Below are 22051 nucleotides of genomic sequence, written 5' to 3'. Positions count from 1 at the left end.
CCTTTTAAGATGACTGTAAAATATTCATAAACATTTGACTGCGTGTGACTTGCTAAACAAAGCCCATTGTTTCCATGTTACGTATACAACAGCTGTTTCTGCTGCTGTCAGTGTCTGCAGGTGGCCGTGATGATAACTTGTGGACCAGCTGATATGACAGGAGCGTGCTCACAGGCCAGACATTCATGCATGGACACAGAAACAGGAAGGCTGAATGACTGTCGAGCTATTAATTCAGATCCTGTGTGGCCTTGTGGGTCAGCAGCTTGACTGAACCTCTCAGACACAAACAAAGAATCACACACATACAGTAAACACTACTGTACTCAACATTATGTGGAAAACTTGGTTTTTGTTAGTCATAAGTGGAAAAGACATATCGTGTGTGTGTGTGTGTGTGTGTGTGTGTGTGTGTGTGTGTCAAAGTTTGTCTGCCCAGTCAGAGCTTGTTGGACAGTAAATGAAGCAGCGTCTGAGGCAGACACACACACAACACACACACACTAAGTCCCCCTCTCATTCAATGTTACGCCCTTAAAGAAACGCACACACACACACACACACACACACACACACACACACACACACACACACACACACTTTTTGTGACTGGAGGTTGTTCGTAGTACAGCAGGAGAAGCCCGCTGCACACTGCTGGCTGTCTCTCCCATCTTACGTGATCCTTTCCCACTTTTTTGACAAGGCTTTTAGAATAGTTTTGTAGCCTCCTTTTTGTTTCAAATTCATAAACCTTTCTGCTGAACTTCTCTGAATTCAAAGCTTTTATTTTTATCTTGCCAAGTTTACCCATTTTCTACCCCAAGTTTCTTTTCTTGTGCTTCCTGTCTCTTCCAAGTTCTTGCTAATATCGGGCCTCACATCCATCCCCTGGAGAACACATTTGTTATGTTATTTAATCAAATAAAATCATAGTAGCTGAAACAATGAATCAATTATTGAATAAATCTGCAACTATTTTGATCATCAAATAATCTTTTGTAATTTTTTAATCAAAGATGCTTAGTGTTTTGCTCCTAAATGAGTTGGCTGCAGAAGCAGAGAGAAATGGAGATAGAAGGAGAGAAAGTAAACAACAGATGGCTGAAGCATGTTGCTCCTATTCGCAGCAGCAGACGCTGTGGTAGCCTACCACCAGCCGCTTGAGAGGTTACTACGCAACGGTGACTGGAGTCAGAGGTCAAGTGCCTCCTTGATGACAGTCCAAAATGCCAGATTGTCATTCACATGCTGTGCCAGCTGAGACACACTGAGAGTTTGTACAGTGTTGAATAGTGTTTTCTTTGCCTGAAGTTTGGCAGTGATGCCTCTGGAATCTTCCATGCAGCTTCCACCCTTAACCCACCTGCCAGCCGTGATGACACACGCAGCTGTGTGTGCGTGTGTGTCCGAGCACTGAACCTTCTCATGCTGAGGAGTGATTCGAGTGGTGGCACAAATTAGCTGCACGCTGCTATGACCTGATTCACTGTGAGAGAGACAGAGTGGGAAAATGCAAGTGGCCAAAATGAGACGAAGGTGTATGTGCGCGTGTGTAGGGCATAGACACATTTCACACCGAATTACACCAGGACCTCACTCTATGGTGTGATGACCAACTGGTTTGATGGGAATATTTGTTCTGGTGTCATAAGTGTTCGATGTAAAAAAAGAAAGACACTGCTCATTTAAACTTTAATGCACTTTTACATTTTAAAAGAAATGCAGACTGTGGCCTTTTATAAAGGTTCACCTTCTTCAAGTGCATTTTTAAGTCCATATTATTAGCTTTCCAGGCTTAATAAAATACTTTAGATCATTTGTATATCAATTACTCACTCCTTGGTACTTTGAATTCTTGAAGAAAACTTTGTTTTTCTTACACGCCTCCACGGTGAATGAAGAATAAATGGGGGCCGCGTTTAACAACAGCAGAACTATATCAAAGCATCCGTTTACAGTCTCTCATACAACTCGGGGAGTTCAAGCCTCATTTATCTAGTCGTGTGCTCACTACTTCCACGTGTACATTTTTGTTAAAACCTTACTATTTATTAGTTATTAAAAAAAAAATTATTCGTTTAAAACACATTAGCATTATTAGCCTCACACTAGCGCAGGCGCACTACTCCTCTGTGCGAGTCCTGAGTGTTTCGATAGTAAGGTTTTTAGCAAAAATGCATATGTTTGGGAAGTAGTGAGAATATAACTGGATAAATGAGGCTTGAATTATACTTCACAAGTTGTATGAGAGATTGTAAACAGATGGTTTGATATAGCTTTGTTTTTGTTAAACCGTGGAGGCATGTGAGAAAAACAAAGTTACTTCAAGCTAACACCGTGTGAGTAATTGATATGTAAATAGTCATAATGTGTGTGAAGTATTCTTTAAGTAACTGGTTCATGCATAGATTGAAACAATAAACTGAATAGAGATACTCCAACGAAGCAAAAAACATAATTTCACATAATAATACTGTATTGTCAACACGGTTTAAACCTCTTTTTTGAATCTGTATGCAGTGCACTAACTCCCATGAAGGCGTGAGACACTCTTACCAGAAGATGCGTCAGTTCAGCACACATAAAAATAAATGGGTGCTTGTGGCAGGTGAGGTAAAGACGAGCAACGGATACATGAGCCACATGAGAGAGAGTTGTGTCATCATCCACTTCCCTGTCTGCCCGAGGTGTGACTGATTCTTTTCCTGTGAACAGGAAGCACCAGCTGCTGATCCTGGAAGATATCGCTACGTCAGTTTAACCACACAGAGCTGTGTGTGTGCGTGTGTGCGTGTGTGTGTGTGTGTGTGTGTGTGTGTGTGTGTGTGTGTGTGTGTGTGTGTGTGTGTGTGTGTGTGTGTGTGTGTGTGTGTCTGTGTGTGTGTCTGTGTGTGTGTCTGTGAGATCATCTTTGTAGGGTAGCTTTATATGCTCAAATATGGTTTTCAAGACTAATGACTGTTATAACAATAAATATTAGACGAGGTGAAAAACTATATTTCTACTCATAAAACAATCCTAAAAAAAGGTTACGTTTGTATATTTGTCCTTTTCTATACATATGTATAAACAGGTAAGAGATACAAAGAAATATAAGAAACAATAGATATTAATGAATTATTATTCATTTGAATGTACATGAGTTTATGATCTATTCTTTTCAACACAGTGTCACCTTTACCCCAAATAAAGCAAAACTCAGAAGTGAATCAAACTGAAACTGAATGAAAACCAGACTAAAACCACCTCGCCCACACTGGAAACTAACACATTACACTATAAATGACATAAAAATGGAAATAACATTCAAAAAATGAAACCAGAAGTGTGTGGTGAGTGGTTATTACTCACTAGGATTTGGGTTTACATGTAGAAGACAGAACATAAGCTGCCTGCTGCTGGTATATATTACCGTGTGTATCATATACCATACTATCTATAAAGTTTGAGGGTAAGTGTAAGTCAAGCTGACTTTTTCAACTCTGTTTCTCTTAGGAAAGGAGATAAATTATTACCTGGTGTTTTTGTTTTCCTCCTATTGTGTTGATATTTTTGCAGACTCAGGCAGTACTCATTAAAATTACATTACCTAAATGAGAGCGTGTCGGTTCAAATCTGGGTAATGTTGCACAACTGGGGAATGTTTGCAAACGTATATTGGTATTGCCGTATGAATTTTTGAGGAGGATGCTGGATGAGTCAGAGGAAATGTATGCATGTGTGTTCATGTGCAAGTGCGTGTTTGTGCTTGTTCATCATGTTCATTGTTTATTCCTACTAAAACAAAGCCACACAAAATCTGTGAAACAAGGAGTTTTGCCAACACTTGCCACTGGCGTAATTCTCTTTCTCTTTCAATCATCTTCTCTCTTTAGTTCTTCTTTAGTTCTTTTTCTGGTTCATTGCTTGGATTATTGCTTGTGGTAAAACTAGCAGTGGTAAATAATAAGAGATGCAACTAATCGATTAGTTAAAAAAGAAATATTTTGATAATCAATTAATTGTTAAAGTAAGTTTTATATCCTATTGAATTGAATATATTTGCATTTTGGACTGACGAAGCAAGACATTTAAAGACTTAGACTTTGAGAACCTTAGTTGATTTTCACTATTTTCTATAGATCGAAAATAATTGTTACAGCTTTATTAATAATTATATGAGTTAATACCTAATAATAGTTCTTTCTCTTGTCCTTTTCTCAACAGGAGTGGCAGCAGCTCTGTCTTTCTGAAGACATTTGTGGCATGAAACCAGATCGCAAATCTCTTTCATTCATCACCTCCTCCTCCTTCATCTCCCTCCACCACTCTCCAGTTAGGAACTCTCACCTCAGCTCCACCGCATTGATGAGGTAACGTCAAGCTCTACGCAGCGCAGTACCCACCTGCACAAACACCACCCTCCCCCCTTCCCTTCTTTCAACCTTTCCATTGCAGCTATGGGGCAGAAGATCTCTGGGGGCATCAAATCGGTAGATGGTCGCGGGGAAAGCGGTGGCTCCCCGTCCTACCGGCCTTCGGCGCACCGTCGACAGCACCCAGAACTGAGGGGCCCAGATTTCTCCAAACCTACCAGGCTGGATCTCCTACTGGACATGCCATGTGCAGGACTGGAGACCCAGTTCCGCCATGCGTGGAACCCTGACGACCGCTCCCTTAACATCTTCATAAAAGACGATGATAAACTGACATTTCACCGCCACCCGGTCGCTCAGAGCACGGACTGCATCCGGGGGCGGGTCGGATATACAAGGGGTCTGCACGTGTGGAAGATCCACTGGCCCTCCCGGCAGCGCGGCACCCATGCCGTGGTTGGGGTGGCAACCTCAGAAGCTGCTTTACATTCTGTTGGCTACACGGCGCTGGTGGGGTCGGACTGTGAGTCGTGGGGCTGGGATCTGGGACGCAACAGGCTCTACCATGACAGTAAGAATAGGGCCCACAGCGTGCTGCCCTCTTACCCTTGTTTCCTGGAGCCAGAGGAGTCGTTCACCCTGCCGGACTGTCTGCTAGTGATCCTGGACATGGATGAAGGGACGCTGAGCTTCATGGTGGATGGACAGTATTTAGGAGTCGCATTTCGAGGTCTGAAAGGCAAGAAGCTGTATCCCGTCGTCAGCGCTGTTTGGGGACATTGTGAAATAGCCATGAAGTACATCAACGGCTTGGATCGTAAGTAACATATTCTACTCTAACAACACATTATGGTTGAGTACTCAATGCTGATATGATATGTGTCTATAGAATAGGTAGGCTCTAAATGTATGGTTAGGTGGTTGATAACACAAGAATAAGGAAACAACAGTGATAACCCAATCATGACATCTCACACCACATCCTGGGTTGTGTTAAGACTTTCAGTTTGTTACGCAACTCTGTAAAGTCAGAGAACATTTGACAGACTTTCTTTGGCAGCAAACGGGGTGAAAGTTAAACAGAAGATCCACATGTTCTGCAATGTTCAAGGGAGTGATGAAACCGGTTTCTCTACAGGAAACGATGAGCCGGTAGTTTAACCACTCGTGTGTCGTCATATTTTAATGGAAATCTTCTCTTTGCCATTGTTTCTTTCAAGCTAAACAGCAAAGATGTAACAAAAAGCGATTTGTCTATTTGGGTTCTCTTCTTAGCGCTGTATTAAAAGGCGTATAAAGGTATTAGTTTTTCTCCTGAACATTTAAGTATTGGTAGTGGACGTTTGGCTGGTTTGGTTTGGTTCATTATAATACTTTTTGAGGTACAGGAGCTGACCTCTTAGAAGTGAAGTTAATTTTCTCTTGTCCCTGTTGGAGCTTCTCTCAGACTAATTTCTCCAGATATTACTGAGCAGATCTTGTGCAAGGTACCTGAGGAAGCATTAACAGATATTTTCTCATATGTAGTCTTACAAATGGTACCCGCAGGCATCAACACCACATTACCGAGCTCGATTTGGCTGTGATAGTCTTTTGAGCCACTATCATAGCTAGAAGGGTTTGTTTCTGCACTAAATGGTTCCTGATTGTATTGTGCATCTAGCTTTATAAATGTATCAAGATGGTTGTTGTGTCTGTGTTAAAAACAAAAAGAGCGAGAGAGATGAGTTCATAGAGAGCAGTTAGGATGTTGGGTTGAGTTATTTCAATATGGTATGTTTTGTTCCCAGGAGACGTTTCTGTTTGACTCCCAGAGTCTGTTTACATGTGTGTGTTATGAGAGAAGAGACAGGCTTTCCCTCCCATCGCAGTCTAAACAGTGACTCTTTGAACAGCTTGTTAGAAAAGCTCTTAGACACACATCATGAACACCTACACACACCTGCCAGGAAGAGAAAGTGTGTGTTATGAAAACACGCTTATGGTCTCTGGTGTCTGGCCGTCTCCCTCGCCCTGTGTTTGCAGAACCCCATGAGTCTTATTTGATATCACAGCAGGGGGTGCTTTTGTCTGTTATTCGGAGGAAAGCTAAAAGGAAACCCATCTCTCTCTCTCAGTAGTTTGCTACGTCAGATTTATCTTCGCCCAATCACCTCAAATTCCTCTTTGAAATATTTCTTAGAAGTTCTCTGCTCTTAAGGGTCTCCAGGACATCAAGAGCTTGTATTCTACACCCTTACATTGTATGTTTTGATCTTAAAACTGCAGCTGGCCAACTAGAATATGAATCCGAATGAAAAACTAAATAGTTGGCTGAATTTTAAAACTTGAAATTCTTAACCTCTGGTTTAAGTCCTGCCTGACTGTATGTGTGATGGCTGGTAATCTCCTACACTCAGGCTTAGTTCAAAGTACATACTTTGGCTGTTGAAAGCACTTCAATTCACCTCAACCACTTCCCATTTATGGAGCCATCTGCTGAATTTCACGGCAAGTCCCTGTGATGGGCCACCTCGGAGAATATTGAGTGTGTTCAAAGCCTTCACTTCCACAAGTGTATATGCTTCATGCTGTGAAATGAGGTTTGACTGTTGAAAATGTGCACAGCTTAGTGCATGGAAGAGAGCGAAGGTTGAAAGGCTCATCCTGATAGGTGTATCTTAAGGAATAGGAAAAGAGGAAGTAGTTGGGGGAAAAGGAGGTAAGCACGGACGTGTGTGAGAAACAGACACAGAGACAGGAATACATCTCAAAATAAACATCTGTGATCAAAGAGGGGAACATATTGGGCTGTCCTCGACTAAACAAATTCCAAGTGGCCTAATGCTCATATGGTTTTGTTGACTAATCAATTAGTTTATTTAATCGACAGATCTGCAACACTGAGTTTCTCCACAAAGAATCACTTTAAATCTTGACATCTAGAGATGTGCTCTTGGAAATAAGTCATTTGCATTCGAAAACTCAAATACAAAAAGAATTAAATCTTATGTGTAGCTGTGTGTGCAGACAGACAAGACAAAGGCTTACTTGACAGACGAGCCTCAGGTAGGGGAAATCCACTTGGACCATCAAACGTAAAACAATACTTTTGGTTTCTCATTTCATTCACACGTAACCATATTCATAGCTTAGAGGTCTCTTTGGGTTATTAGTGCTCCAGTCGTTGCTCTGTATCTGAAACAAAGACTGTGATGAGAATGCAGAGGTGAAGTAAATAGCCTCGGGTGCTCTCTTTGTTGCAGAGTGGGCAGACGGGGTATGATTACAGACTGCGTAGCGGCTTCTTTCAGTATCAGTTTTGAGTTGAATCTGCTTGTCTGCCACGCAGGTGACTCGGATAGAAAGAATGAAGTCATAATTGCCGTCTGCCTAGGAGTGTGTGTGAATGGCAATGCAGCAGTATGTGGTCAGCTAACAGACATTGCATCATATAGCTGTATTTCTTATTTTTTTCCTCTGGTAATTGCTGAGTGTATAATTTCTGAAATGTGCGCGTTTAAACTTCAACGAGTGTAACATACTATGAATCTATTCTGTGTGTTTATGAGTGTAAGGCCATGAAAAGTCCTCCGGGTAGTTCGGTAATGACTTTATCTAACAGGCCTACCCATGAGAAGCGACTATTGGATTGTTTCTGAATTATCGTTGTGAGGGGAAACAACATGACTGCAGGGTATTAAAAAGAGATTTATAGACGCAGCGTCTCCTCGCCACAAATTGTTTGTTTTTCTCATCGCGCCGGCTCAGGCCCCGCTGCACCACGAGCAGTTGATCATCACTTTGCTCCACCTCAGGTCATTGTTCCCATTCCTGCAGTATCACTACACTCACCGGTGAGACCTATAATCAGCAGTAACACATGTTTATGGTAGTTTTGGGAAGATCACACAAAGCATTCAGGGTCAGGGAAGTACATGCATTATTGCAAATTAATGCTGAGCAAGGTTCAAACTGCATTATCCTTTAAATGTGATGTAAATTATTCATCCTCCAGTGCGTTCTGCCCCTTCATTGAGAGGTAAACAGATCCCTATTGGCCAGTCTCTCTCTCTCTCTCTCTCTCTCTCTCTCTCTCTCTCTCTCTCTCTCTCTCTCTCTCTCTCTCTCTCTCTCTCTCTCTCACGCAGCTCTGTATTCTTTTTTGTCCTTTCTCTAAAATTGTACCAATTAACGGCTCTTTGATTTATTACAATAGGAGCTGTCTTAGCTCCCTCTCTTCTCTTTGTGCTCAAACATACATCGCACCAAACTCGAAATCTGGCAGCTTAATGTTGCCTTCCTTATCACGCACAAACCACCCTGAAAAGACCTTTTCTAAACAATTAATTGACATTAAAGGTTTATTATCCAACAGCTTTGATATGATTCACCAGCTCTAACCAGTTTCAGCCTCAGAAAGTTTAGCCGACTGGATGACGAGACCAATCATTACTGTCTCGGAGACTGTAAGGGAAGCAAATAGAGGAGAAAACGCTGTGGAACAGGGAATTTGGGTTGAAAAGAGGGAAAGACGAGTAAAAAAAGATAAGGGAGACAGTGCCAGAATGGGAGAAAATCAGGCAGAGAGAGTTAGAGTGAGAATAAGTAAAACTAGGATAAGATCCTAAAAGGAAAAAAGGAAAAGGAAGGAGCCAGAATACAAAGACAGTGAGCGAGGCAGTGTGACATTGACACTCTGATCAGCTTCCGGATGGAAAATTGTCATATTTTCTAAGAAGTTTCAAAACTGCATTGCGACACACCATCAGTTTGTCTGTTTTAACCGCACTGTGTGAAAAATGTCAAACACACACCATAAAGCTGCTGGACTTCCAACTCTGAGAGAAATGTGGCATTTGCAGCATGCAGACACCAATAACACTGGGTTTTTGTTGGCAGGGATTAATTCATACATAGTTAAAATCACAATCGCAGGCTTATTCAGGCGTCACATTCCAGCAGATCTGTCAACGAGAAGTGACCCACTTCCCAGTAAGATGGCCTGACCTCCCTCCCTCTTCCCTACTATTGAGTCTGCACCACATGAGCTTACACACTTCAAGTCAGACCCAAACCAGCTGCTGCCGCTGCATGCAGACCCTGAAACTACAGAACACTGAGACCCATTCATGACCAGCTAGTTGACATAGCAACCTGCGGTACCATGCTTTGGTTACATTCAGTATGGAGAGTTGGCCTGCACAGTTATCTTTCCCCCGTAGAGCACATACAATTGTACCACAACAGGTAAGTTCTGGTACAATTAACAGTAAAGGTATTAGGTTCTTCTTATTTATGTTTTACTGTTAGCATACTTACTTCTTCTTACAGACTTGTGTCAGTATAAAAGCTTAGTTTATTAGATGTCATTGTCAAAAAAGAAATCGTATCAAAAAATAAACGATTTCTGAAATGAGATCTTTCTGGGTTTGTAATTCCCCCTGAAGCAATATATCAGTTTCTCAGTGGAAATTTCCATAATACTTATATTAGTAGTGTTTGTTCTAGACAGGAATTTGAGTTAAAGTGTTGCTTTGCCCAAATCACAAGAAAACACTTTCTCAGATATCTTTGGGTTTTTTGGGTCTGTCGCCACTGCAAAACAATAAAGGTGATGTGCTGCTCAAACTGAAGAAATAAAAATGTGATGCGGTCTGTTGATAATTCTGTGTTACCTCTTCAAAGTAATTTTTCCATTTGTGAAATTCCAGTGACCTTCACTGTTTTGATTTGGGTGAATTGATTCTTTAAAGCCAGTTTATCTCCTTAAGGGTAGGTTTACCCTTATCTGTGCTTGGTCCGCTGCACTTATATTTCATTCTGTTCCATTACAGGTGTTTTCATGTGTATGAATTATAAATCTTCCTGTTGGACAGCGTGACTCAGCTTACTAGTGGCAGCTCGGTTGTTAGCAAGCTAGCACTCAGAGTTTCTCACTAACTGCTGGATGTGTGATATGTGGGTCAGTGGGTTAGTTCTATAGCTTATCTTAGCTGCTAGCTGCAGGCATTAGAGCTTGCACTCTGCTTTTTATGCCTCCCTGATTTGTCTCCAAATGTGTCGGCTCCTGCACATTTAGACAAGCCATCAGCAGCTTCTCGCTGGTGCCCACGCATTGTGCAGACACACACAAGTATATGCAGTGTGTTTTTCTTATACTTAAACTACAGACCCTACATTTGGGTGATTTCAACACAAACTTTTAATCAGGTCGGATTGATCGTTTTAAATGCAAACTCAAGACAATTTCCCCCTAAAACTGAGAGAGCCGTTTGTCTACTCACCTGCATTATAAACTACACAAAAGACATTAAAGGCTGATTGTGTTATTTATTTTTTATAGTGGCTAATGTACAGCTTCTGCAAAACGGCAACATCAACAAATTGTCTGCCCACATTAACATTAACATTGCAACTATGTTCTGTGACTCTTCTTGACATATGGCTGATCTGAACCGGCACTAAAAGATTATATGACATAGAAAAGGCTCAGATGTATGTTTAAAAGTGCCTCGTGTCTCCTTTTTCATCTTCTGCTCTGAGATCTAAACACCCCCAGCTCCAGTGGGGAACAGTGGTGTCATGTCAGCACACTCGTAATCAAATATTTAACAGCAGAGATGAATAGTGGAAAGGGAAAAAGAGGCAAAGAAAAACACAACAAATAAAAATAGACAGAGAAAAAAAACGAATAGGAGTGGGGAAACCGGCGACATGCAACAGAAGACAAGCAGAGTTTATGTATAACATGTATAAAACAGGAAGCACAAAAGTGAAGATAGTGAGAAAAAATAAATGAATAAAGCAAGAGCGAGTAAAGGGGAAAAGAGGCCATAATGGAGAGGATGTGAAAAGATAAATAAACCACGATATACAAACAATGAGACGGAGGCAGCAGTGAGATGTGCGACTGATCACAGATCAAAGTGTGGCAGCAAGAATAAGGAGTGACAGACATGATGATAAAAGACAATGAAAGAGAGGAGAGACATTAGAGATGAAGAAGACAATGTGTAAAGAGTGAGCGAGGGGCAAATTGAAAGTCGTGTCAAGTAATCGGTGTCTGTTCTATGGACATCTCATGTGATACGTGATGGAGGAATGAAGGAGGAGGGAGGCAGAGGAGAAACAGGCTGCTAATGAAGGGCTGCAGGGCGGCATCTTGAATGATCAGGGAAGGTAAGCGATAAAATATGAATTAGTGTTTCAGAGTGTAATGCCGACGATGTGTACGAATGTAGGACTCATAACAAATATTTGATTCAAGGAAAGAAGCATAATTCTTTATTTAAAGAATGTTATATGAAGGAATGATGAAATATAATTATTATGATAAACAGATAGTGCTTACCAAGTTATCCATCTTAGTACAGCTTGTAAGCATGCTACCATTAGCTATTTAGCACTAAACACAGAGTGAGGGTAATGGAAATGGCTATAAATGAAATTATCCGCCATCTCCTGCAGAAACTACAGAGCAACCAGCACATCGAACATGCAACTGTAATTGACCGTCTAAAGCCTTGTGTCGGCATTACTGGTACAACACTGACCTGGTTTAGTTCCCAAACTGCGATTAAACCAACTTTGAAGGAAGCAGACTAGACTTTTTAGTTGAGATCAACTGCAACACAGACCATTTGTATACTTATAAAACCACCAGATTAAGTCTGTTTTTTTGATAATCCTTGATTCAGCCTAGTATTGGATTAACTAAACCAATTTGCTAAAGGAACATTAGAGTTGCTCCTCTCTATGAATGTGCTGTTTATCCTCAATGCGTTGGTGGCTAGACACTACTGTTCTATTTCTGTTTTCACTCTTTTGTTTCTGCTTGTATTTGTTTTCCTGCTTCTTCTCATTGAATCCACCACATTAATGGGCTCCTATTGATCCATTGCATCTTCTACCATTGCACCCAGAGCCAGGAGCACCTGCTCTCCGTAATAAGCACCAGCACAGGTGCTTGACATTAATCTTATTTAACTTAAGTAATGAATAACATTTGGAAAAAGCTGTTTTAGAAAGCCTCTTTTGAAACCTCGATGAACTACTCTAGACGACCTTCCTCTCCTGCGCAGGAAACCATTTGCATTACTATGGTGGTAGTTCACAGATACAGCTGTCCCTATAGCAACCAGACCGCCAACACCTGCACCGGAGTCCCTCTGAGATATTGAAAGCTGGACGCTGGAAGCTTTTGTACAACAAAGAGACAAAGACAATATAAATAATACAATATAAATGTTTTTTGTTCTCTTGCTTTACTGATGAACAAACAAGCCTATATTCCAATGTACAGGATGAAGGACAGCGGCCTCAGTTAGAGGAGCGGATGACCAGGCTTCTTCATTTGATTGGTCAGCCTTGCACATACTGTAGCTCATTAGACGGACTTTGTGTGTTTGCGTTTGTTTGTTTTTCCATGCAAATATGCTATGACTCTCTACTGTTTGCTTTCTGCTAGTCTGCTGCCAGAAAAACAGATATAGATATTGGCAGGCATGCTAGCTTAGTTACCAACTGTCAAGTGAATATTTTTACCCAAATGTTGGATTGTTGAATAAGAAATGAAAACTTCAAACACACCCAGAGGAAACCATTGAAGTTTTTCTACATTGCACCATTTTCACCATTTATTGTATCATTTCCTTTGTATCTCTTTTATCTTAACATATTATAATTCACATTAACTTGTATAAAACCTGAGCCACACAGAGAGACTGAAAAGGAGGGATGGAGATGGAGGAATAGAGATGGATGAGCGGACCTGAGGATGGTTAAGCAGTCACTGATCAACAGGAAGAGGGAATAATACGGAGCTCATGGGGAAACGACTAAAAGGCCACTGTGGGAGAAAAAGCGTGAAATCCTGAATGCTTCCCTGGGAGTCTCATTACCTAAGGGAGCCGACCAGTTATCATTTCCCTACTGTACTGTGTGTTAAAAAGCCCTGCGATTAGTGCTATTAGTTTTGTGTAAAACAGAAATGACTCTGTGCGTTGGGAGAAGATGAGAGACTGACTGAATTGCTGCAGAAAGAAAACAGTGATTTCACACCTGATTATACCAGCGTTGTGTGTGTGCGTGTGCGTGTGCGTGCGTGTGCGTGTGTGTGTGTGTGTCGTAAAGAGAGAGAGAGAGAAAATGTATCCTCACAAATAGCTGTTAGTGGAAATATATTGCTTTTACTCTATTGGGACTTTAAAGCCGTGTCATCTTTAGGAGCTGGTCAGTCTGTGGGAGTCTCATTTGAATGCAATTAACTTCCAAAAATACATAAGCAATAAAAACCTTTTGATGCACCACAACACCAGAGCCACCAGAGATTCAAATAAATCCATGCGAGCGAGGAAAGCTGAAATCAGTTTTGAAAACCCATCAGTCGCTTTTTACAAACTCATAAATCCCACATTTAACGCTGCCACAGACTAGACTATGAGTGTGAGCCATGTATTTCCCAGACACAAGTGTCTTCTTTGGATGAGGGTTTTCACAAAGATGGAAGAAGGAAAACACTATTACCTGTTTGACATGCATTGAAATAACATGTGGGCGTGTAATGTTTGTCATTGCCGACTAAATGCAAAAGAATTCAAACCAAAGTGAAAATGATTTGAAAGGCAAAGCGTTTGGTGACCACTGATTTAGAACGTCATTGTTTTTATTGATTAAATCTGCTGCCAACACAAACACACACACACAGGTCCAGTATCATTAAATACCCGATCCAATCGCTCTCTGTCCCTGTAATGACTGAGAGCCGTAATGGATGAGTGCTGGATAATCATACCCAATCTTTGTCTCCTTCGCCCTTTGTTCAGGAAGCTGTAGGATAAACACAGTCTAATAAACACTTCAATTTGGCTTTCTAACATTACCTATTTCACCGACACGCTGCATACCTTTGTGTGCTTTCATGGATTCAGCTTGAATTTAAAGATCTCGGCCCTACCTCTTTCTCTCTAACATTCTTCTGCCAGGTGAAGGAAATTCTCACACGTCTTCTTTTTTGTGGCTCTGCTGAATTCGATGTGTGTTTTCACTGAGTCGTTGCACCACAAACAAACAGTCCAGTTAAAGCTCAACAACACAATCTTTCTGTTTGAGTTGGTTCCGACTGTTGTCTCTCTTGCGACATATAAAGAGGAACTAAGGTTTGTCTATGACCTCTCTCTGAATTGTATCCATCTGTTGCTGTTGAAGACACGTTGTACGGTTTCCAGGACAACACTTCTTTAACGCTTCCGGTTTGCATATCTTGTGAGAATGATGTCATGAGTTCATTCAGCTGAACAGGGTTTGTCTTAGCACTCAGGAATCCTGTCTGTTGCAACGGAGAGCAGAGTCGTGATCTAATGGGTTTTGTTTATGTCCTTGAAAAATCTTCTTTGAACCTTTTTTTAGTTGACAGCCCGTTTGCTCTTTTCCAGCAATTTTCTAGTTCACACCCACCTTCACACATGGGTAGTCCTCTGCTGTTTGCCACTGAGCAGCTCCACTGGAGCCTTTTAAGGTAGAGGACCTCGCTCAAAGTCATCTCAACACTATCTTCTTACTCTCCTCTAAGTGGCATTGCTCGTTCACTTTTTCCATTTTTTCATTCCATGCGTTCACAAAATAACAGATTACTCAGAGAAACGTGTTTCCAGGTAAACGGAGAACTCATTTACATGCAATGTAACCTGTAAATCCACTTATACATGCAGCAGTTCAGTAATAAGATTTGTCCCCTACCCCTGACCTTATTTTGAAAGCACTACATATCCCTTTTCCACCAAAATGAGCGCATATATGTTGTTTTTTTAAACATGGGGAAAACCCTGCTAAAAATAGACTCCTTTCACATTGCTAGGAGACAAGTATGCCTTTCTTTCTTTTTTTCTGGTGTCTCACGGTCAACGTCATGGACGCACCGGCCATAAATGAAAGCAGTGTTAAAAACAGTAGCAAGCAGCAAAGACTGTTTTATGTTGAGTCTGAATGAAGTGTGTTTCGCGGCTATCAGCGAGGTAAATGTACTGTTTCTGTCAATGAACTCTGGTGGCTTTGAGGGGAGCATATTCATTTTATGTTTTAGGTAAATAAACGATAATTATTGTCCAAATCCTTGTTGATTTTATTCGTAATATATTCCCTTAGAGGGCTAAAGTTAGCGCGTCCACCCAGGTGTCCTGTTTACACCACTGCCAGTTGGAACTGGACCCGATAAATACTGTGACTACTGCGGAGTCATTTGTCCCGGGAATGAATGTGGATTGTAACCTTTCCTACAAAAGACAAAAGCCAGATGTTAGTGGGTGATGTGGGACCCAAAGTGGCTATGCATGGCTAAATGTGGTCTCTGTTACATTTCTCTTTAGGAGCACAAACTGCATGTTCGGGCCTTTTACTCGCCTGCAAAACAACACAATGTGTTCTTTTTGTATTTTCATTTGTATTGTGTTGGTAGGTCAAACTGTGTCTTTAACCCAGATATTTTGGTGAAGTCACACATAACTTAATAGGTCATGGTCTAAATTCAAATCTAACACATTGGTTAGCTTAGGTTTTTCTTAGTTATCTTACTGGATGTAAATGTGCATTAAATTAAATGATTCAGCTTAGTCTTGTTCTGAAATACTTTAGTGACACAAAGGAAAAATACAAAGGTCACAGTGCCCCTCGCTAACTTGAGCAGGACGGAAGCTAATGCAAGTATTGTGAATGATTAATAACGAAAGAAATGTCGACACTGTTGTCAGAGATTTGCAATCCTGCTTTAATCTTCATTACAATGTAGTTTAGACATGGTTACTAGTTATTTAAATGTTACTAGTCCATACTACTTCCTTTGATATGATCAGTTGCTCTAAAACTGTCCCTGTGTACTTGGACTCCTATGTTTATGTTTTTATGGCCATACACCTCAAGGAGACGTGATCCTGACAAAATCTTCAATCCAATGTTTGTGAGATGGATGGAAAGGACATCCATCGTAGAGTGTGCCAGAAAAGAAAGAGGACAGTGAATCATTACAGATGGAGTATGTAGCTGCATTGCAGGTCGTTTCGCCTCAACAGTTTTAAGTGGAATAGTGTACGAGATGTTTATGAGCCTAAAGCTAGAGAAGGTGTGTGAGGACATTGAGACAAGTCACAAAACTTCTTTAATGTGTTGTAAGTCTTCCTAGCCTCACATACAGAAATGACAACAGTATCTGCACTCGGCTGTAGTCTAGTTGCTTTTCTCTTCTATTATTAGTTTACCTCAGTCGAAAAGAGGAGGCTCGTAGAACAGCTCATACAATTGATTCACACAGATGAGGCGATAGGAAAAGACCATCCACTGTACTTTACACATGATATGTGTGTGTGTGGCACAATGTTAGTTTCCCCCCATAACATTTGCATGTTAAATCATCCACCCAGACCAATCAATAAAACAACTATTAAACGTATAGGCCTACCCTAGATAAAGAATAGTTAGTAATTAAAACAGATTGGGGTTGTTAAGAGTGTTTTTTAGGAATGTGTTTTTCTATTTTGAATAATCTAGGCTCTCAAGTTTCCCCCTGCTGGAAGACTTTGCGCTAAACTAGGCTAATCATGTCCTGGAGCTGAATCTGTTCTACGCACACTGAAGAAATCAAAATCGATCTCATTGTCCAACACAAACTATTTTCTTCCTTTCCTCTGTTGATGCTCAGCGATCAATAGTTGGTTTAGCTGTAGCTGTTTCACAAAATCTTGAGAGAACAGTTCAGCCTAAGTATCTAGTTTTACATACTCAAAGTTTATGTTGGTGGCCCATAGCGATGGTTTACTATGACACCGGGTCATGTTATTATACAAAGCTGTGTTTCAATACCTGTGGTAAGTGATTATGAAACGGTTCTCGGAAACAGGCCTACCACATAGAATAAATTAGAAATGCATTTTGTCTTATGAACACATTCATGTTTCATTGTTCAGTTATTACACAAATACAACAGTTTCACAGCAACAACTAAAATACTTCAACTTTCCAGGTAATAAAACAAATAGAAGGTTCTATGACGTCACTTTACAGATGGACTAAGGAAAGGGCTCAGTTAGTGTTAGTAGTTACTTGTGGCTTTAAAAGATTTATAGTTATCCTTAGTTTGAAAAGTTGGTTTCTTTAAACAATTGGCCTGATTGCAGGAACTCATGTTGAGGAGGATCAATCACATCACTAAGAACTGATGTTATGCAATATCACAAACCACTTTCTGTGACCTTCAGCAGTCACTGGATCGGTTCGCAGCCGAGTGTGAAGCGGTTGGGATGAGGATCAGCACCTCAAAATCTGAGGCCATGGCTCTCAGCAGGAAATCGGTGGATTGCCTACTCCGGGTAGGGAATGAGCCCTTACCCCAAGTGAAGGAGTTCAAGTACCTCGGGGTCTTGTTCGCGAGTGAAAGCTCTTAATATACCGGTCGATCTTCGTTCCTCCCCTCACCTATGGTCATGAAGGCTGGGTCATGACCGAAAGAACGAGATCACAGGTACAAGCGGCCAAAATGGGTTTTCTCAGACGGGTGGCTGGCGTCTCCCTTAGAGATAGGGTGAGAAGTTCAGCCATCCGTGAGAGACTCGGAGTAGAGCCGCTGCTCCTTTGCGTTGAAAGGAGCCAGTTGAGGTGGTTCGGGTATCTAGTAAGGATGCCACCTGGGCGCCTCCCTAGGGAGGTGTTCCAGGCACGTCCAGTTGGGAGGAGACCCCGGGGAAGACCCAGGACTCAGTGGAGAGATTATATCTCCTCATTGGTCTGGGAACACCTCGGGATCCCCCAGTCGGAGCTGGAGGATGTGGCCCGGAGAAGGGAAGATTGGGGTTCCTCACTGGAGCTGCTGCCCCCGCGACCCGATCCCGGATAAGCGGTAGACGATGGATGGATGGATGGATGGACAAACCACTGGCTAAGGAGGGTTGGGGACAGGAGTCTATTATTCAAGCAACATCCAGTGATGGTAGTACGATTTAAGAGAATGACTTAAATGATATATAGTAATGTTATTCTATCCTATCCTAATCATTGCAAACTGAAAAGTAACATCTAAATTCAGCTTGAGCTGCTCATGGAAAACTGACAGTTGCTATTGTACAGACATGCAGAAACTCTGGGATGGATGCACGTTGTTAGGTGAGAAAAGTGACACCAGAATGGGAAAAGCTTTATTGGATTGTGTTCAGACCACTGGCTCCTTCATCTTGTGCGTTCAAAGGGAAAGACATGTGCATCCTGTCGCTGCACTGAGCAGAGAAAACTTCTGAAAATTGAAAGAACTCTTTTGGCTGAAGAATGCTACACATCAAATGGGTTGTCAGTTGTCTCATAGCAACAGCAGTAGCCATGATGAGTGCTTCCCCCCACACAGCTGTTGCACCGCCAGATAAACGGCGCCGCAGGATTCAAGAGACAACGTTTTTTTTTAGCTCTGTGTCGTAATTCTTTTTGGGAGAGCACTCTGTTACTATTAGCTCGCTGTATGTAGGGGAAAGCCGTTATGATGTAAGATGGGCATTCCCTCTTTTTAATAAGTTTACTTTTACTTTCTGTCCTATTTACAGAGAAGTGGACTCAAAATCAACAGTGAACATAAGACAGATTTTCTGATAGACATTTAATTGAATTGGCCTATATGACTACTATAAATATTATATTACAAGTGTGTGTTATACGCTTGCACAGGCATTTCATGGCAGATATAAAGTTGATAATGAAGAGCTACAGTATTAACTGACCATATTCTAAAAATCTATCACGATAATATGATATCAAGTTTCATTGTTTTGTCAGAGGCATCAATACAAAGACTTGAGGGAGAAGATGAACTGTTCCTTTGTGCTGGATAGCTAAAGGCATACACTTAAAGCGTCCGTTTTAATAAAAACTTGGTCTGTAGAGTCAAAGCTGTAGACAAAAGGCAAACTTATACTAACTTGGTCCAGTTAGAAAAGCGATTGAACTCTTAGAAATCTCAAAACCTCTTGAAATACTCCGCTGATTTAGTATTGCTCTCCTACAACATTGTCAGACTCACGGGGGGTTTCTTTTTACTAAAAAAGGATGTAAGACTATTTTTCATTCCCTGTGTTCTTCTTTTTGTCAAAACCTGGCGCCTACATTGCCCACAATGCAACTTGACCACTGACAGATTTAGGTAATTTCCCACTGGAGCCACAACATATTTCTTTTGCACATACAGTAATACCTCTGAGACGTGTAAATAGACTTTGATGTGTAATGGATTTCCCCTTTAATGCTCAAAAACTCAGTTGACTGAGAACATTTGTTTTTAGGGACCTAATATCAAATATTTAAGGGGTAGCAGGGTACAGCGCCACAACAACCTATATAAAAAAAAACACATTTTAAATTACATTTCGGCATCAAGCCAATCATACATGTGTCTTGCAGAGACGTAACTGTAGGCTTTGATCACAACCGAACACACTTGCAAATAAATGCACTAATGCGGTGTAACAAGGGGGACTGACTGCTGAAAGCATCTGCTGTAGTGTTACATTCTGCATCTCTCAGTGGCTCATAAGCGGTGACGCACAGAAGACGTCTCAAATCAAATTAGTGTCAAAGTGACTTTCCATGTCTAATTAAAGGAAGCTGTTGAGAAAAAAAACATTGTCTGCACGCTTTCTTCACTCTGATGCTCTACCGTACCTCACAAAGGAATACTGTGTGGAAAATCTTTTTCTTTCTCCAAATAATGCACTGACCGACAAGCTCGAGGCTTTTGGGCATTTCGGTGGCTTTCTATAATTACTGCACAGTTTAAATGAACTGAACCAATTCCAGTGTGAGGGACAGAGATATTTGTTTTATCTGATTTAATGGATTCTGGGCTTTTCTGGCCCAGCCTGATGTCCCGGGCCGAGACTGACCTCGTTGGTTACAACACGACTGACCTTGCGTAGATCATGACTGTGAGCCAGAGATGAGGATTAACTGTCTGTGTCAGCTGAGGAGAGATAGCAATTCCCTGAAGCCAATTCTCAATTTGGTCAGATGTAATGAAATAGATGTTCTGCCATTAAAAGAAACCCTGCATGCAGTCACAGTGATTCCCTTGTTGGAAGTTAAAAAAGCAAAATAATAATAATGACAATCTCAATGTTCAGCAACCTTTCTCCTTTCCGTTTTTTAAATTTTTAATAGATCTTTTCTTTTTCTTTTTATACATCTGCCTTTCATAAGCAAGATTGATTGGATTTTAATTACTCTAGTATTTCAGAAAGTTGCATATTCTCACAATTCAGAAGCCAGTTTTTGGGAATGTACTGGCTGATGTCTGGGATCACACAATGTCTCACATTCCTGATCATTTTAGAAGCAAAACCAATACAATTTAAGCAATCCTGCGATGTAAGGCTTTAAAATGACAAACCTGCATGGGAACTGAACATGTGAGCAACAACAGATCCACCTACAGAGCAGAGTGGTAATCACTCTCCCCCCAAGACTTTGAGAAGAAAGGCTTTCATTTTGGAGATTTATAATGTATCATTAGATGGTGCTTGATAGGAGTTTTAGCTGTTTTAAAAGTCGACAGCATATGACATAATAGAATAGAGAAAACTAGGAATAAGGAATAGTTTGAAATTTTGGGAAATTCGCTTTCATTGCTGAGAGTTAGATGAGAAAATTGAGACCACTGTCAGGTGGAATCACTGTGTGAGAGTCCAGCTGTCCTTAAAACAGAGATTGTGACCATAGTTCATTTAGACAAGCCTTCCGATTGGACTTAAGGCTAACCTTTGACCTCTATTAGGCCGCCATGGAGCCATCATTCCAGTTTACTCTTCAGTGCTCTCCTCCCTCTCTGTTTGTATCCCACACGTCCTCCTCATTGCTCAGTCTCTCAAACCTTACCTTCGCTCTCTCCTCTTCATCTTTCCCTCTATTTAGCTTCCTTTCAGCACATTCCTCCTTGTTCTCATGCTCTTGCCCCAGGCTATCCTCCTGTTCTTCTTCTTCCGTCTCTAACCTCTGCTCTTGCTGTTTCTCCATGTTTATCTTCGTCTTGGCTGTCTCCTCAGACTTCCCACATCTGTCTTTGCCTCCAATCGAGCTCTCAGCTTCTGCTCCCTCTGGCTCCATTCCTCCTCCAGCCTTCTGTACATGTGAAGGGAGATGTGCCACCCTCCGTTCTCCTGCAACACGTTCACCCTTTCGCTCATCTGCCTCACCTCCTCTGCTCTCGCTTCCTGCCCCCCGTGTCATTTTTCTTCCGCCAAGTTCCTTCCTGTTTCTTCCCACCTTCGTTAATCTCCTGCTTCCTTGTCTCTTGCTTGCCAATGTCGGCCGCCTTGTTATCAAACACGTGATATCGATAGCAACACTTGTGCCACACTGCAAGGCGGTGCCTCCTGATTGTATGTTCTCCTCCACGCTGCACCCTCTTCCCCTCAGCCAGTCTCCACATTTGAACAACGCCATCATGTGTCTCCAGACTGCAGGGGCCAAGATCTTCATCCTCCTCTCTGCCGCTCTCCTCTCCTGCTCAGTGAAGTCCAGCAGACGGATCACTAGCAGAACAACATAAGGTCCTCCAAGTCTGCAGTTCAATTTTCCCCTCTCGGGGCACAAACTCCTCAGATAAACCCTAACCTTTTGTGTCCACCACGGTCCTGTCTCCTCTGGTTTGAAAAACCTGCCCCCGGCCCAGCGGAGTGTTTCCAATAGAGCTCTTG

The 22051-nt window shown here is 41.5% G+C and overlaps 1 protein-coding gene across 3 annotated transcripts in view; it reads left to right on the top strand.

Moving 5' to 3' along the window:
* The window catches only part of spsb4a (splA/ryanodine receptor domain and SOCS box containing 4a), a 65256-nt gene that overhangs the window by 28252 nt on the left and 14953 nt on the right, over positions 1-22051 (top strand). For all 3 annotated transcript variants that reach the window (XM_029454008.1, XM_029454007.1, XM_029454009.1), the window contains exon 2: positions 4207-5172. In XM_029454008.1, coding sequence (XP_029309868.1) covers positions 4440-5172 — 733 coding nt within the window. In that variant the 5' untranslated portion in view covers positions 4207-4439. The remainder of the gene's footprint in view (positions 1-4206; positions 5173-22051) is intronic.

This window comes from Cottoperca gobio, chromosome 17 (assembly GCF_900634415.1).
Source record: "Cottoperca gobio chromosome 17, fCotGob3.1, whole genome shotgun sequence".
In the NCBI taxonomy this organism is placed as follows: domain Eukaryota; kingdom Metazoa; phylum Chordata; class Actinopteri; order Perciformes; family Bovichtidae; genus Cottoperca; species Cottoperca gobio.
This window is presented reverse-complemented; position numbering and strand designations above follow the sequence as displayed.